This window comes from Peromyscus leucopus, chromosome 1 (assembly GCF_004664715.2).
Source record: "Peromyscus leucopus breed LL Stock chromosome 1, UCI_PerLeu_2.1, whole genome shotgun sequence".
Classification (NCBI taxonomy): Eukaryota; Metazoa; Chordata; class Mammalia; order Rodentia; family Cricetidae; genus Peromyscus; species Peromyscus leucopus.
In genome coordinates this window covers 22,061,935-22,078,958 of record NC_051063.1, presented here as the reverse complement: position 1 = coordinate 22,078,958, position 17,024 = coordinate 22,061,935, and the positions used below count along the sequence as shown (strand labels likewise).

General features: G+C 42.2%; 1 protein-coding gene across 2 annotated transcripts in view; it reads left to right on the top strand.

The window, feature by feature from the left end:
- The window catches only part of Glis3 (GLIS family zinc finger 3), a 429,706-nt gene that overhangs the window by 363,108 nt on the left and 49,574 nt on the right, over window positions 1-17,024 (top strand). For both annotated transcript variants that reach the window (XM_028894398.2, XM_028894415.2), the window contains one exon: window positions 6,221-6,371. In XM_028894398.2, coding sequence (XP_028750231.1) covers window positions 6,221-6,371 — 151 coding nt within the window. The remainder of the gene's footprint in view (window positions 1-6,220; window positions 6,372-17,024) is intronic.

The following is a 17,024-nucleotide window of genomic DNA, read 5'->3' as shown; positions in this document are numbered from 1 at the left end:
TATTTTTAATTTACTGTGTATTAACTTCCTGATCTGGAATGCATACCTGTCCATGAGCCTTTCTTCTGATGGCTACTGTGTTTCAGGTACCTAAAGTAGCACCTGGCATACGGTTGAGGCCAAAGAAAGGTCTGTGTGGTGAATGTGAAAGGTTATAGAAGGGTGGTGGTGGTCTGGAACCCGTGTTGTCTGGTGCAGGCCGATGAAGGCAGCAGTTCCAGGGAGATCCAGTCACATTGTCCATTCAACACAGCAGCCCTTTCGAGGAGAAGAATTTATGATCAGTGGCTTATCCAAAAAGATCAGTGAAGACCCCGTGGGCCAGTTCTTTGCTCTTTCCTAAGAACAGCATTAAGCTTTGTAGAAGATTTGGGGTTTTTTTTGTTTTTGTTTTTTGTTTCTTTGGTTTTTTTTGTTTTTGTTTTTTTGTTCATGTGAAGGAGTACGGATCTAAACTGTTTTTAAGAATCGAGCATCATGCAGCCATTTATCTATGTGAGTTTTGCAGAGAGGCGGCTACATATGTGGGGAACTTAGGATTCTTTTTATGATAATTAGTACTTAGGAGGTTGGAATTAATGATTACTTTCCACTGGAGATAACACCAAGCGTTTAGAGTCCAGAGGTCTCAGGGAGGCGTCTTATAAATCTGTCAAGGTGTTTTGTAAGATGCAGAGCACAGAATCCCCCCATGTTGGCTGAACTTATTTTCATAGCATCTGTCTATCCAGTGACTGGAAAACTTTGCCATCTTTATCTGTCTTTATCTTCCTCCCATAGCCTTTCCTGAAACCTGCTAATTAGAGGCCTGAAGCTTGTGTCTCAATGAAAAAAATACCACGTTTTAAAATCATAGCTAATCAGAGAAGATACAGTAATTTTAACTTCTCCATGAAAAGAATATTATATTTTTATCAGCCTCTGTCTCCACAATGCATTTCCTCTCTCCATAGCCAGAAAAGTCCCTAGCTCTGCCCATTAGGATGCTTAGAGAACAGCAGTTCTAAAAGGGTCATCTTCCGACCCCAGCATCCTCCCAATCTGGGAACTTGGGAATGCCCTTTGGGAGTTCTGACGTGTGCCAAGTGAGAGAAGTACATTCATAAATGGTCCTGACCGAATTAAACTTTGCCCTGTCTCTTTTTCATATGCTCCTAGCAGCTAAGATGTTGTTGAGATAAACATTAGACAGTTATTTTTTGTAATACTTGAATTTCTCACCCCCACCTAAAACTGTATTATATTGAAAGACACCCCTCCAGGAGATTTGCCGATGCCTTCTGCCTCACTCATTTCAACCTGGAGGGCCATTTCCTGGTTGGTTGATGTGAGATGGGTATGTGACTTCATCTCATGACTTGGTATTCACAACGTAGCTTTCCTCTGGAAATTCTGCACAAGGTTCTTAGGTTTGTTTAAATAAGAAGCACTTTTAAGAACCATGCCTAATCCTAGAGAAAACTAAATTAACTCTCACCACAGAGTCGTATAGAATCACGCTGCTGGAAGACATAAATGCCTGTTGAAGCTGGGGAAGAATTGCCTGTGTTTGATGCCAGGATTAGCCATGGCCATGAAATTCCTTGGAACCATCTCGCTGGTACTGATAACTGCAAAACCCTAGAGTGGTGGGTAATCGAAAGCAGAGAAGCATTCATTCCTGCCCTTAGTAGAACATGTGCACCCCAGATCACATGTTAATGATGGAAGATAAATTAAAAGTGATCACCAGAACTCATTCTAAGCCTTGGCTCCCCCCCCCCCCAGTTTTTTTTTTTTATTAAGAAACATGTGTTAGGTTCATAAGAAAATAACAAACATATCTTCCAAAACCTTGAGAGCTAGGCATAAACATAGGCAGTCCTGGTCATAAAGTTCAGTGTGCCAAAGCTGAGAAAGTTGTGATGAGCTCGTTGCTATGTGAGCTAAATGGTCCTTCTGTTACCTAGTTCTCTGTGCTGTTTTCATAGTCTCATCTAAGGTCTGGGTATAGGTTTAGCCTCATTCGAGACCCAAGAAGTACTACTTTCCTTTGTTGTTGTTTGTTTATGTGTGTGTCCGTCCTCATTTTTCATTGCTATAAAAAATAACCTGAGGCAGGGCACCTTAGAAGAAGAGAGGTTCAATTAGCTCGCTGTGGTGGCCAAGTGAGGGCCCCTTGGGCTGTCACATAGATAGTGTCATAATGGGAACACATGTTAAAAGGGTAGACAAAATCCAGAGAGTCATTCGGGCTCCCTCTCATTCTCTGTAGAATCAACTTGGGGTCCCACGGGATCTACATGAGTCCCTTCTGAGGACAACACCATTCATGGCCTAGCCAACTCCCACTAGGTCCCTCCATCTCTCTTCCTTTTCCCATCAGGAACCTAGCTCTGAACTCACGGACTTGTGGGGAACAAATGATACTCCATCCGAGCAGTGTGTACTCGTGTTTGACCGGAGTGCGGTTCATAGTCACACTTTATCAGCAGTCTTCTCGGGGTGCTTAGCGGGCAGGAGAGATGAGAAGCCTGAGTGGAGAGCAGTTGCCAGTTTCCACAGTGTAAATATCTTCACCAGGACCAGTCTCAAGCAGTCTTATCTGACATCATTATGTCCTCTGTGGAAAAGAGGCACACACAGGCACTCTTCAGTTGGTACATGGCTGTTCTAGTTCACCATTGGAATGTAGAGTATTTGGAAAACATTTTATTTTATCTGGGTTGTATGTTATTCTCAACATTTTGTATATAAAATTTTGTTTTGCCATCATTATGAACATAGTATTGCAGTTACTTAATGTATGATTTTCTAAATTGTCCTTATTGTTGGACATTTAAGAGCATTTTCTAATTTTTTGGTATTGCTATAAATTATGCTATATATCATTAGAATTCATACATAGGTTTTTGGGTATTTATTATTCTTCATGTTTCTAAGTATTTCCTTAGGACAGATTTAAGAATCAAATTATTTTGTTTCCAGGTCTTAAAAACTATTCCCTGATGCCCTTAAATTCCTACCTGTGACGTCACTACCAGAGATAATTTTGTGAAGGTGTTGATGATTTGGTAAATTATTTGTAATATTTTTTATTTATTTGTCTCACATGGATACATGGTTTGTCTGCGTGTGTATCTGTACCACATGTGCACTAGGTACTCACAGAGGTCAGAAGTTGGCATCAGACCCCGTGGGACCAGAGTTAACAGTTGTGAGCCACCATGTTTATGCTGGGAACGGAACCCAGGTCTTCTGCAAGAGTAACAGGTGCTCTTAGCCACAGAGCCATTTCTCCGGCCACTGATATGTCAGAGTTAAGGTCCTTCTTGGCAAGCGTAGTGTACTTGTTTTATTGGAAAATAAAATACTTAACGAAAAGCTGTACTCAACATTGCCAAAAATCTATTTTTTTAAATTATAATTACATTATTTCTTCTTTCCTTTTCCTCCCCCTCCAAACTTTCCCATAAACCCTTCCTTGCTCTTTTTTTGAATTTATGGCCCCTTTTTTCATTAATTGCTGTTACATCCACAATATGCATATAGATTCTTAAATGGACCCTGCTCCGTCTGTATAATGTTACTTAAATGTGTGTTTTCAGGGCTGACCGTTGCTTATTGAATCACCAGCAGGTGTACCCTTCCCCGGAGACTGTTCACCCATTCTCCACAGTCCTTGGTTGCCTGCAGTTCTTTATGTGGGTTGAAGTCTCGGGATTGCCCCAGCCACTGTGACTTGTTTTACTGTAGCTGTCCTTGTCCCGCTCATGTTTAGACAGTCGTGTTGGAGAGATTGATGGGTATAGTGTCTGGTTTCAAAGGAAGCACAGTCTCACAGCAAACTCCCTGATCCCTGCCACCTTTCTGCCCCCTCTTCTGCAATGTTCCTGGAGCCTTAGATGAGGCATTTTGATTGATGTGGTTTTCTATGATGGTCTCTGTCTTTTACAAAGAGACATGGTGTCTTTGATGAGACATGAGGACTGTACTTCCCTGTAGGTATAAAGACAAATAAATGTTTAGATTGTTGTTAGGGATTGTGCTGGCTTAGTAAAGGGTCTTTGTAGCTTCTCCCCCAACATCTATGACTGCGCTAGCACTGAGAAGTTGGCTGGGTTTCCAGTACCAGGCATGTTATCCCTCCTGTTGAATGGGTCTTAAGTCCAATGAGAGAGCTGTTGCTGACAACCACTGTACCCTTGGGGCTATCATGCCATGCAGTTGTTATAAGTGCATTATCATTTTTAAGACTTGCATCCTTTCCACCCCAGCTCCTCCCATGCCCCCTTTACCGGCCCTCTTGAATTCACGGCCTCCACTTGTGTAATTATTGTTGTATATGCATTACCATTTTAGTTCTCCTTCTCAGCCTGCTCTCCAGATGAAGACGCCCCAGATTGTAGTAATTGCCCATGTCAGGACTTTGTGCACTCGTTCTTCCCAGTCCCCTTTCCCTCTTCTCTCTCTGTTCCCTAGGCTCCATGCTCTCCCTGGGCCAGCCATACTACTCCACCAGTCATTTAGACACACATTTGGAGGCAGGCAGTATCCCCCTGCCTTCAGCTCCCACTCTGGGACATCTTGCTTCCATTCTGCTCATACTTGCTACCAATTTTAGCCCCCAGATGCAGTCCCTGATCACTGTCCCAAACTAGCCCCCACCCCCATGTGCCCTCAGGATCTCCTTTCTGTACATCACTTTCTCTAGCATTTAGCATTGCTTGTTTTACACATATGTTAATTGTTCATCATCCTTTCACAAAGAGTCAAAGTTCTGTAAAGACAGTGAATACTCCTAGAGTCAAGGGAACATGAGGCATTTGTCAAAGGAATAAGAAAACTCTGGCCCTCTAACTAAGGGCTTAATGTTGTCTTTATAAAGTCAGTTTATATACAGTTTTTAAATACTGAAGATAAGCATTTGTGATATTTCTAGATTTTTTTAAAATTCTGTGTTTTAACACAATTAAGTTAATATTTTTATGTTACCAGATGTTCCACTGTAATTTTTCATTCGTTACATTTACAAAATTTATGTTTGTGAAGATACAGGGGTTGTGGATTGCTCATTTTATAAACTAATTGCTTTGCAAGCATTGCGCATATGAGTTCAACCCACAGGAGCCCTGTAAACACTTGTGATCCTAGTTCTGGAGTGGAGACAGGAGGATTCCTAGGGCTCAATGGTTAGCCAGTCTAGTCTAATTGATGAACTATGAGCCAATGAGCCACTGTTTAGAGGCGATCCTGAAGATGATACCAAGGCTTTTCTTTAGCCTACACACATGCATACATTCACACATACACACATTCTCACAAACTCAGATGTTAACACACATGCATGTATATGCAAGCAAAAGCACCTTGACAAATGAACACCCACATGTAATAAAATGAATCAGATAAAAATTTCACTTACACTACATTTTAACTCCATTTTGGTTTAATTTTTGTTTTGTTTTGTTTTTTGTTTTTTTTCGAGACAGGGTTTCTCTGTGTAGCTTTGCGCCTCTCCTGGAACTCACTTGGTAGCCCAGGCTGGCCTCGAACTCACAGAGATCCGCCTGGCTCTGCCTCCCGAGTGCTGGGATTAAAGGCGTGCACCACCACCGCCCGACTTGGTTTAATTTTTACATGTGACTCACATATAAAATAAATTGTGTTGTATGTGACTAAATGAAGATGTAATTTCCTATTTTTGTGTGTGGCATAGTATTGGGTTTTGTTGTTAGCAGTTTCCTTTAATCATTTTCTATATTTAAGTTTTATCCTGAGTGTGTCCTTCTCATATAAAATTTCTAAGCAGCAAACCTCAGTAGAGATTTCTAAGTTTTCTCCTGGATATTTTTGTGCCAGTATCCCTGTTCTTGAAAGTACTTTCCAATGTGGACAAAGTCCACTTGAGTTTGGTTTTGTCATCCCTACAACTTCCGATTAGATACTGAGTGAGCAAATAAATGGAACTCTAGTAGGAAGCTGGGCTCTCAGAAGTGGAACCAGCGATATCTGAAGTCAAACCTACTTGCAGCCCTGTGTTTCCGGAAGTGCCTGCCCAGTGCTCTGGGGTTGGAGAGCTGACCCTCTGTTGGCGCTGTCACACTCACGCCTATCTCCCCATGGCTGCTTGATAAATATTTGTGGATTGAATTGCATCAACCTTTGGGGCATGAGGCCTTTCCAGACAAGTGTTCTAAGGACCAGCTTTTTCCATGTCTATTCTCTTTTCTCCTTCCAGCTGCGGTCTAGCACTGAGCTCCATCCAGATCTCCTCACGGACTGTCTCGCTGTGCAGCCCCTGCAGCCAGCCACTTCCCCCAGAGATGCTGCTGCTGATGGCGCCGTGGGATGCTCCCCGGGGCCAGCGCCTGGGCCTGAACTCTATCCAGGTAAGGATGTAACAGCAAACCTTGTTCTCCTGAGATGTCACCCAGGTCACCTGCACTGGCTGTGGCAGTAGTCTGTTCTCCTGTGCTGGGTTGGCGAAGCAGACCTCCCTTTTCCCCATCAAGAAACAAGGCCAAATAACACATTAGTTTATCTAGTTCTGGGCTTCTGCCCGAAGATTGGTGCACCAAGCCCTCCCAGGAATCTTAAACTTACTGATTTAGATTCAAAGGAAATGGGTGGCCCTTCTGAAGCAGGCAGCAGACTGCATGTGGATTTTAAATGGAACAGTCTTTATCATCTTTCCATTTTAAATGGAAGCCCCAGTTCACTACAAAAACGTTTCATATTTGTAAACCCACCTGTAAGAATAACCATTATTGTCCCTAAACCAAAGGGAGAGGAAGGGAGGATACTCTAGATCTTTACTGTACCTCAGTTTGTATTCAGAAAATACCCCTGTATTCAGAAAATTGCAAGTTGTGACAAAGGAAAGACTAGTCTGATACAGTAAGAGAGCACATCGTTTTTCTTTGATTGCATTAGCTTGCATTTTCAAGTCTCTATGATGGTGGAGTACTTGAGCAAGCATAATTAGTTTTATTACTTTACACACAGAAAGCTCTTGCTGCAGGCCATCTGAAAGCAAGTTGCACCACCACCACCACATTCCAGACAATGAGACTTTTCCATTTTCAGTGACTTGCAAATCTCACTCCCATCTGCATCTGATTCCATAGCCAGGTTAGCAGCATACTATTTTTTTTTTCTTTTGAGAAGTACTAATAAGCCATAGAGAATGAAGAATTTACTGATGCATTACAGTGGAATGGAAGAAAGACATGCTTGTGTGGCTTTTGAAGCTTGACAGTTCTCAAGATGATCCAGTGGAGAAGAAAAGGGCATTAAGCAGTCATTTCAAGAACATCAGTCATCAAGACATTCTTAATTGCAGTGGGCCAGCATCAAGAAACCTTTAGCAGTTGCTTGGGGACTTATTCTTTGAAACAACATAGCCTCATTTTTTTTCCAGATCCAGAGAGATAGGTTAAAGCTTATTTTGAATACTGATCAAATCTTGAAGAGATACATAGATACTTCATCAAATGTATATGACTGCTGTATAACATTACCAACACATACTTAAAAACTTCGTATTAGACATGAGAGAAGAGACATGGAGAGCTTTTGTTTACAAAGGGGCTGTTGGATTGCAAATTGCTGACACATGAACATTGCTTCTAACACACTAAATGAATTAACATCAGTTAAAACAACCTATGAAACATCCTTCTGTTTATTCAGGCAATGAATATATCTTACTAAAGATCTGGAGCTCAGAGGTTAAGATCAGAGATTAAGGTGATGGGAGATGACTGAGAAAACCCACACATAATAGCAACGGTTAGCAGGGATTGGCCAGTCTTGTCTGAAATCTTGGACACTATGACACCTGCCACTATGGAAAATGTTGCCTATGTTATATGCATATGATATATGGTTCATTTCCAGTACTCTTGTGTTAGACAGGGTGTGCATTTTTACATGTCAGAGAGTATTTTTTAAAGTTTTAGAATTTTGAACTTTTTAAGGTTTAGTTTTAGTTTGAAAGGGCTTTGTCATGCCAAATAGACTTCCACTTTTTATTCTTGATGCTTTTCTATATTTGGTTCTCAAAAAGATCTTGAGCTCTTGCCTTTGAGCCGCCAACTGTAGCTGAAGAGCTGTAACACCAGGCAAGGAAGCCTAAGTTGCCACAGCCGTCCGCGTCCGCGTAGCATCTTCCCGTTGGCAGGCACTTTCTGCCGCTGACATGACCTGAAGTAGGCAGGTGGCCACCCTACCAGCAGTTCCCGGGGATTTTCTCTCTCCAGGTAGTTTAGAAGTGTCTGGGTTTATTCTCCTCACTTTATGTCTCTTTCCCTCGGGTGCTATTGTGCTTTCTGAGCCTCTGAATTTTTTTAAAATAATTGATTATACCTTTTGATTGGCTGAGTAGGCAACAAGCCCAGAGGCAAAACCAGACAGAGGAAAAGCTCTAAAACCAAACTTACATGCCTTCTTTGCTCAGCTCTAGAAGGGCTCATGTGTGGAATGCATGTGCATACCAGCTGCACATGGGCTACAGGTCTACAGACACATGCCAACCCATGGTACACGCCAAAAGCATGCTGGAAACTGTTCATTAATTAGTTAAATGGGAAATCTGAATTGGTGAGTCTACTTGATGGAGGGTAAGAAGTGCCTGGAGATGGGCTGGGGTGTGGTTCAGTGGTAGAGGGCTTGTGTAGCTTGTTTGAGACCTTGGAGTCCATCCTCAACACTGCATATAGCACTTGGCACATTTTGTTTTTTAAAAAATCAGATAGATACAGTAAATTAAGAAAATACTTCCCTAATGATTATCAGATACATGTGCCTTTTATTACTACCTAATGATTTAGCACAAAACTATTTTCATGGAAACATATTGAGAGTACGTGGGTGTATGAGGGGAAGCGCTTAAATACTGCTTTGAGCACGATCATCCCCCAGATGCCATGAGATTCAGGACTCAGAAAGATGATTTGTACAGCATTAAGACGAACTAGCAAGAAATCCTACATGTCCTGAAGTATCTACTTCCTTTATTGAAGCAGGTTTCTCAGATTGCTATGACAAGTGGTTGATTGGAATGGATTGCCTGAAAAGACTTTCATTTTTGTAGGCCATGCTGAGGATGATTTTAAATCATGGTGTTTACTTTCTCACGGTTGGAAAATCGCTGGGCTCCCTGGGCCTGCTGCTGAGTGGGTCCCAGGGGCAGGCACAGTGGTGAAAGAGCCCCGAGAATGGGTCACTTCTAGTTTGGTTCAGTGACTATGCCCAGGTCAATGTGGAAATTCCAGGTGATTTATTTAGGATCTGAGAGAGACTGTTTCACAGTAGGTCAAGTGTGAGTTCCTCTTTCAGGGCTTTAGGGCCAGTATAAATCTGAGCTCATGTAATGAGCTGATGAAGTAGGCAAGTCTAAATTTAGTGAGTATACAACAGCATCCACCAACAAACAGTGCCTGGTTTTGGCAGAGGGTCCACACATTAAGAGCGGATGCCCCAGGCAAATGATCTGCCCCCATATGTGGCCACCAAAGGAATGGCTCCCTCCGAACCACAGCTGTAACTGGACTCAATATAAGGTGACTTTAGTGAGCCTATGACCTCAGTCATGAAGACTTGGTGCTAGACACTAGAATCATCTAGCAGAAACCCAAATCTCTGGACTCACTTGCTCAGAACTACTGATCAGTGGGGCTAAAACTACAAGTGAAGGCTGTCAGGTAACCCAAGAGGAGATGAGGCCTGCTCCTTCTTCCCTCATCCTCCAGTCCAACCTGGTGGATAGACATCCATGATGGCAAGAGCCATCTCCAGATGATCCAAGCTTCTCATGGAGAGGGTTGAGATACTCGAGACCCATAGAAACTACTGCTAATGCAGCAGAAACAAGAGACGAATGGTGTGTATGTGGGGTGGGGTGGGGGCGGTTATTGGCACTGTTTCTCTTAAGTTATAAAGTAATCCTTATGTTAAGAGCTAGTAAGTCCTGTTGAACTATTCGAATTTTAATGTAGCTTTAAGCTTTTCAAGGGAAAAAATAGGGTTTTTGTTCCAATATCATATATAAACATAAGAGGAAAATGAAGATTTCTTTATAATGTTTTATATTGCCATTAGCTCTCCACCCCATTACTGGGAGAAGGGAGATTTTCTCCTGCAATAATATCAGTTTTTGTAATAAATAGCACAGTGTTAACATGCTTTATGAATAGTGTTTCATTTTAGCATAATCTCATGTTACAGGTTTTCATATATTTTCTACATTCTTAAATTAAGTATATTTGCTGTCTTTGGACAGCTTCTTAGAAAGTTGTAAATGTTAGCTATAATTTTCTGTGAAAGTGCCTCTTCTGGTCTCTTCTCAAAAACTGGTTCTTAATTTAGGGGGTGGTCGGTCATTAGAGGGCTCTAAGCTGACACACAATTTCCCAGTAGATTAAACTTTATAGGGGGGAGCTGTAAAAGATGAACATAACCTGCATTAAAGTGTTCAGAAAGACATAGAATGTTGTAAAACATGTAAATATGTCTTGCATTATCTTCAGAAGCACTGCTTTGCTTGGGATTCACAAAGGGGGGAAATCAACTGAGAAACTGAAATAAGGGTCAATAGAACGGAATGGAGACAAAATGAATAGGAAGGAAACATCTGAGTGTGTTTTCATGACACCTCTCCTGGTAGTGTCTCGAGCTGTCCTCATAAACGGGGTCACTTTAAAGCAGTGGTTCTCAACCTGTGGGTCATATGCCCTTTGAAGGGCAAATGACCTTTTTACAGGAGTCACATATCAGATATCCTGCATATTGGATATTTACATTATAATTCATTGTAGTAGCAAAATGCAGTTATTTTCATAGGAATGAAAATAGTGTTCAGGCTGGGAGTCACCACAACATGAGGAAACAGTGTTAAGGGTTTGCAGCATTAGGAAGGGTGAGAACCATTGTGTTACAGCAGCTCCTGTTGGTGATGGTCCATCAACTTAGACTGAAGTCAGGGACAGTAGGAACAAGCCCCATGTCCTCTAGTGTGGGTTCTAACGTCCCTAATATACAGTATAGTCCTTCCTAACCCTGAGCCAGTCCAATAGTGTGTAGAATGTCAGCAGGCAGGTGGCCTTGTGAAAATGCAGCTTTCGGAGCCTACTCCCGGAGTTTCCGATTCAGTAGTTCTGAACAAACTCAAAAGATTTGAATCTCTGCCAGATTATCCTGATGAGTTCCCAGGTGATGCAGGGTGCAGTTCATCCAGGCAGCTCACTTAGGAATCCATCCTTTGACTCACAGTATATGGGGATGTGGCTTCTATCAAAAGCCAATTTGAATTTTGTAGAGAGAGGTTGGGTTATGAGTCACTATGTAGTACACATACATGTTGCTCACTGTAGAAATCTGTAGAAGACTCACTTGTTTGTTTTTTAATTAAGAGTGAGCTTTTACTAGACACACTCCATTAAAGCAAATGGAAATGTTGGTTCCCAGGTCGCACTGGCAGGTATGGAGCAGTTACAGCTGTTATTGCCGTTATATGTTTGCAAAGTGCTAAATTGGGTGCTTGGATTTGTCCTTGTGTACATAGACCCTTGTGCTTTTGCTGGCTTTTCATGCAAGATGAAGCAGAATCACTCAGTTTTCCAACATGCCCAAGTTTATGCTATAGAAACACTCTTGGGGGTGAACAAGAAAAGTGCCATACCTCATCAAAGAGGAGACAACGTAGTAAGGCTTGCCAACTTTGGCTTTGTCCCCACTAGGGAAGGACTCCGTTGTCTTTGGGTGTCCCTCCCCCACCCCCACTGCTCATTTCATATTATTTTGTCAGTAGGATATGAGAAGGGCCATTTGTATCTGCCGTGCAGTCTGTCTCAAGCAGGTCCGAAGGAACAGACAGATGGCAGGATGGAATTCAGGCTAGAACTTATCAACTAAAACACTTAATAGCTTTTGTGGCTGTGTAGAAATGAGCCAAACTTGGGTCCAAAGTTTTGACTTTCTACTCCATTGAATATAGCCACCAAGGGAAGTAAATAGGAAGTTAGTCTCTTCTGTCCGAATCACAAAGGGTTTTTTCTTAAGAACTGAATATTTTTGGTGTTTGTAGTCATAGTGAGAATTCCTTTGTAATGTTAGATGAGCACTATAAAGATAGGTTAAGGATACCATGGGGATATAAACTGAAGGACATTACTGGGTTAACTCACATGAAACTTGAGATACTTTATAGTAATAAGAGGTTAGTGTCAGAGGGAGATTGAATATCATGATGTGTACCTACTCCATGTTAAGCAAAAGCTCTGTCTTGGGGATTGTCGTTTATTGTGTCTTCCTGGCCATTGTCATAGACTGATTAGCCCCATTCATGTTCCCTAACCATGCCTTGGACCACTGCTACCCTTCTAATCCACACTGGAAGTCACAGGCACCTCTCTGGAGTCTCGATCTTCCTCCTGAGTTAGGTCTGTATTTGCCTCACTTCCACAACTGTTTCTACCTGGAGTTTGGCCATCATCTTGCACACTAGTCTAGTTCGGTTTTAGTAAACCTGGCTGCTCATGGTTCATGTCTTCCTTCTTTCTATTTGTCTATCGTCTACATACCTATCATCTACCTGTGTATCCTCTCTTTACCTGTCTACCTATCATCCATCTGTTTGTCTATCATTTCCTACCTATGTATCTACCTACCTATGTATCAATAATCTCTGTTTGTCTATCTATCTGTCTGTCTGTCTGTCTTACCTATCTGTCAGCTTTGGACGGCAGAGTTGAGTCTTACCCTAGTGTTTTTGTGAATGCTTAGTCATATCCTAAGAAAGGGCCGGTTTCGTGCCACTGGAACTCTTTCTGAAAGTGTACAGAGAGTTATCACTTCCACCCTGTAGGAGTGAGCAGCTGCAGAAAGTGACTGGTCACTGTTAAAAGGAACAAGCTATCATCCAGTCTTCATAGGAATTTGTTCCTCAGGCTAGTCCATACCAAGCTTTTTTATCTTTCTTTTTCCCCTTTCTTTTCAAAGATAGTGTCTTGCTATGTAACTCTGGCTGGCTGGGAACTCACTGTGTAAACCATGCTGGCCTTGAACTTACAGAAATCCTCCTGCCTCTGCCTTACCAGTTTTGGGATTCCAGGTAGATGTCATCATGCCTACCTTTTACATTAAGCATTTCTAAGGAGTGGATATACTTTTTGAGAGCTGCAGTGTACCTGCTGGCCAGCGCCAATGGAGTGAGAAATGTCCTCAGGTCTATGGCTTGGGTGCTCAGGCAGTTTATGTCTAACAAACAGAAAGAGTGAGTAGTATTCCATGTCTCCTTTCAAAAGTCATATATTATATGTCATTAGTGACCATGTTTTACACAAGTCTCTCTTACTGTCCATGAAGCCAGTCTGCTCAAACACAATATTTACAAATGGAAACACCTCCTTGCCTCCAACTGAGACATTCCCCTTACTGAGATTGATTGCTGGACTTAATGACATTAAGAGTTCTTAGGAGGCAGTAAGTGCTCAACATCTGTTAGTGATAATTATTGCCGTATTCAAATACTAGGAAATGTATATTACAGTTCTGAACAAAATAGGAGGCAGGTGCCACAAATTATCTGCCACCCTGATGTTTTTGTTGTTGTTTTTAGACATGGGGGGGGGTAAAGAAATGAAAATTTAAATCAGCATCATTTAGTAAAATAAAAGAAAACTAAAATAGAATTCTTTAAATTTTCTACCCCAATACTCTGCCTAGTAGTTCACGTTGTGTTTTTAATGCAAAGATCTACTGTGGTGCCTTAAAGATAAAATTGGAATCAGAAACTCACCACTTAGGTGTCAGTGATCTCAAACTCACATTGTCAAAATTATGTTTTGATGGTTACTACGGCTTGAATACAAAAATGGTGCTTTGGTTGTTTTTGTTTTAAAGACAGTGTCTTGCAGAAAGATCCTGTGATGAGATGTAAAGCCCCGTCTTGGCAATGGTACCTCCTGGGTGTTGTGCTTAGGGAAGTCATTTTCCTCTTACAGATAGGTGGTGGCAGGAATCCCACGGGGCTGCTGTGAGAATGAAATGCAGGAAAGAATCCACTGTGCTCACAGGCAACTTGGCAGTTCTCGGTGGCTGTCCTTCCTTTCCTCCCTCACTACTTCCCTCCTCTTCCCCACCTCCTTCCCTCCCTCTGTTTAAAGAACTGTTGATAAGCCAAGTTGACCTCTGTGACAGACACCAGCCCCCTCCTTGTCCTCTCCTTGTGTCCTAGGGAGTGTTACAGAGAGTTCAGAGACAGTTTCTTCCAAGAAGCCAAGACGAGATTTGACCTTGGAGCTTGCAGATCCCAAGTCCCATTTTCAGATCTCTGCATTAGACTCTTGTTGCATTGCCACAGAGAGCCTCGGTCTCATTAGACTGGCTTTCCGGAGTGCCAACACCATGCCTGCTTGAAAAATGAACTTAATCAACAGTGAACCTGGAGGTGAAGCAGGTGCTGGAAAGAGGAAATTGTATTGATGGCCCGGGCTGGTGCAATTTCACACAGCCATTGCCTTGGCATTGCTGAGGTAGAACCTTGGTCTCTCCTGGTGTCATTTTGTAAATAGTGTCTTCCAGGCTCTGTCATTTACCATAAAATACAGTTCACAGTGCCAATAAAACTACTTTTGGCTATTTTCTTCCCTCAAAGTTAGTTTTTGTAATTCATATTTCTCTTACTGTGATGGTGTGTGTTTGTTCGTTTGTTTTCTTTGTTCTTTCTTATTTTTTTGTAGCTGTTACACTACAGGTGATTTGTTACACTGGAGATCAGCAAACCCCCCACAGGCTCTGTCTGGCTTGCCTCCTGTTTTTGCCTGGCCAGAGAACTAATGGTGGTTTTAAGAATTTTGAAGGTAAATTTAAACAAAAGTAAGTTATTAGGCTTTGGATGAGAATAGCTGCCTAAAGAATTGAGGCCATTGATTCTTGCCTACAAAACCTAAAACTCTCTGGTCCTTTCCAAAAAAGGTTTAGCGACCTTAGCTTCAGACTGACATCTGGAACATTTGTCAATGACCAAATGAAATCAAGGAAGCCATAAAGTGAATTAACTAAAATGAATTAATTAAAGAGAATGCATCCTAAGAGGAGTTAAGAGCACATAATGCATAGGAATTTGGCTGGGCTCATAATCTTTTAGATTTAGCAGATCCTTCAGAAGTCTCCCAGCCCATGGTTTTGCAGAGAGCTTTATGAGGCCCAGCAATGAAGGCAGATGGTAGCAAAACAGTCTCCCTTGAAGGGATCCAGGCCCAGTTTACTCCTCTTTGTCTTCCATGGGATGCCCTCTGGAACCCTAAGATTAGAGGCCCTCAAATAGAATAATCCCTGAAGGCATCAGCTAGCAAGAAGATCTGCAGAGGCAGCTTGGGATGCCCTGGCGGACATGCTTCTCATCCAGGAAGAAGTTGCCAGAAAGAAAAGAACTGGTTTTAGGCATGATGAGCTGGAGGCTGGCAGCGGGATCCAGGCGCCATCATGGTTTTACTCTGTCCACATTTGTTCTTCCTAGAAAAGGGAGTGTCTCAGGCTGTAGAGTACCACGACTGTTTTCTAAAATCAAAGCCTCTCTGAGATGTACACACCAATCCTCAGGAATAAAACCAGAAAGTGAACCAGCAAGCTTGAGGGGCCCACTTGGTCATGTTCCAACAGGGAATACTTGCTTCCTCAGAACACATTGTGTCTCACAGTAGATATTGAAGTCGGTATAACTGAAGATGGAAGCTTCTGTTTCCCAAAGAGGGAAAAATAGTAAATCAAAATTCTTTCCAGTATGTTGTATGTGAACATAAATTCATGATAAAACGTGAATGTCTGCTTGGCAGTCAAGTAAGCTAGAAGGTAAAGAAAGGCTGTGAGAAGAAGGTGTGAGAACGGAGAAGGGGCCACAGCCAAACCCACCTCATTGTCTGTGTAGTCTTGCCTCTGACTAGTGATAGTTAAAGACTGGTTCCTCGCTGCACCAGGTCCCTGCAAAGGGCTGCTGTTACTGACGTTTACACATCTGATAAAGAGAGGTTTCCTTGGGGTCCACAGATCAGCAGTCCATTCTGCGAGAAGAACATGGCAATCAAAACAGGTCTGCTTCCAAGTAGCCTCGACTGCAGATGCTTTCAGAGTGCGTGTGGAAGCACGGGGTGGGATCGTAGGGCCTACCTTTGCTGGTATAGCCGTGGAATACCTACCAAGGGTTAGGAGACCCAATACGTTTCCTAACATGGTCATTACTTTATATGAATAAATTGGACTTTGCTACAAAGACAGAGCTGAGGAGATCTTTTTAATTATTACTAGGAGCAGCTAGTCACACCAGCTCCATCTTTCCTCTTTCTCCCTTTCCAGTCTGACTTGAAAGGGGGTGAAAGTCTCAAGTTCAGACAGATAGGAGATGCAGCTATCCAAAGGGAAGTCAGAGTGCTCTGTATGTTCACATTATCCTGCTGACTTCACTGTGTAATTTAGGGTGAGTAAGTAGGAGGGTTGACATGTAAGAGAAGAGAAACACAGTCTGAGAGTTGAGGTTTGATGTGTCATGCATTGTCTGGAGAGAGCAGAGAGGGCTGCATGAAATGATGGCCCCAGAGAAGTGCCAGAATGACGCCATTCAAGTTGCAACAGAATGTCTTGGTTCTGAAGTACAGATGTTTCCGGAACTTTCCCAAACAGAAGCTAATTACACCTGGTATTTCAGAATGTTTAATGGTAACCTTTGGCATTCATGGGGGTGACATACCTTCTAGTTGTATCATGGTATATTCCAGAAAGGCTTGAGAGCATGTATACTCTTGCAAACGCTAGTAACATCTTTTCTGGTGGTAAATCTAGCTGCATGAGCTGGAAATGTAATTGGGCTACCTACACTGAAGTTTGGAGCTCTTGGGAGAATGTCTGTTTGTAAAAGAACCTGAATATTCATGTAACTGTCCAGACATCAATAAATTCTTACTTTACCTTATTTATTTCTGTTCCCCTGTGAACAGCAGCACTCTTAAGCACAAAAGCTAATAGGTACATTCTTCAGAGCTGTACCC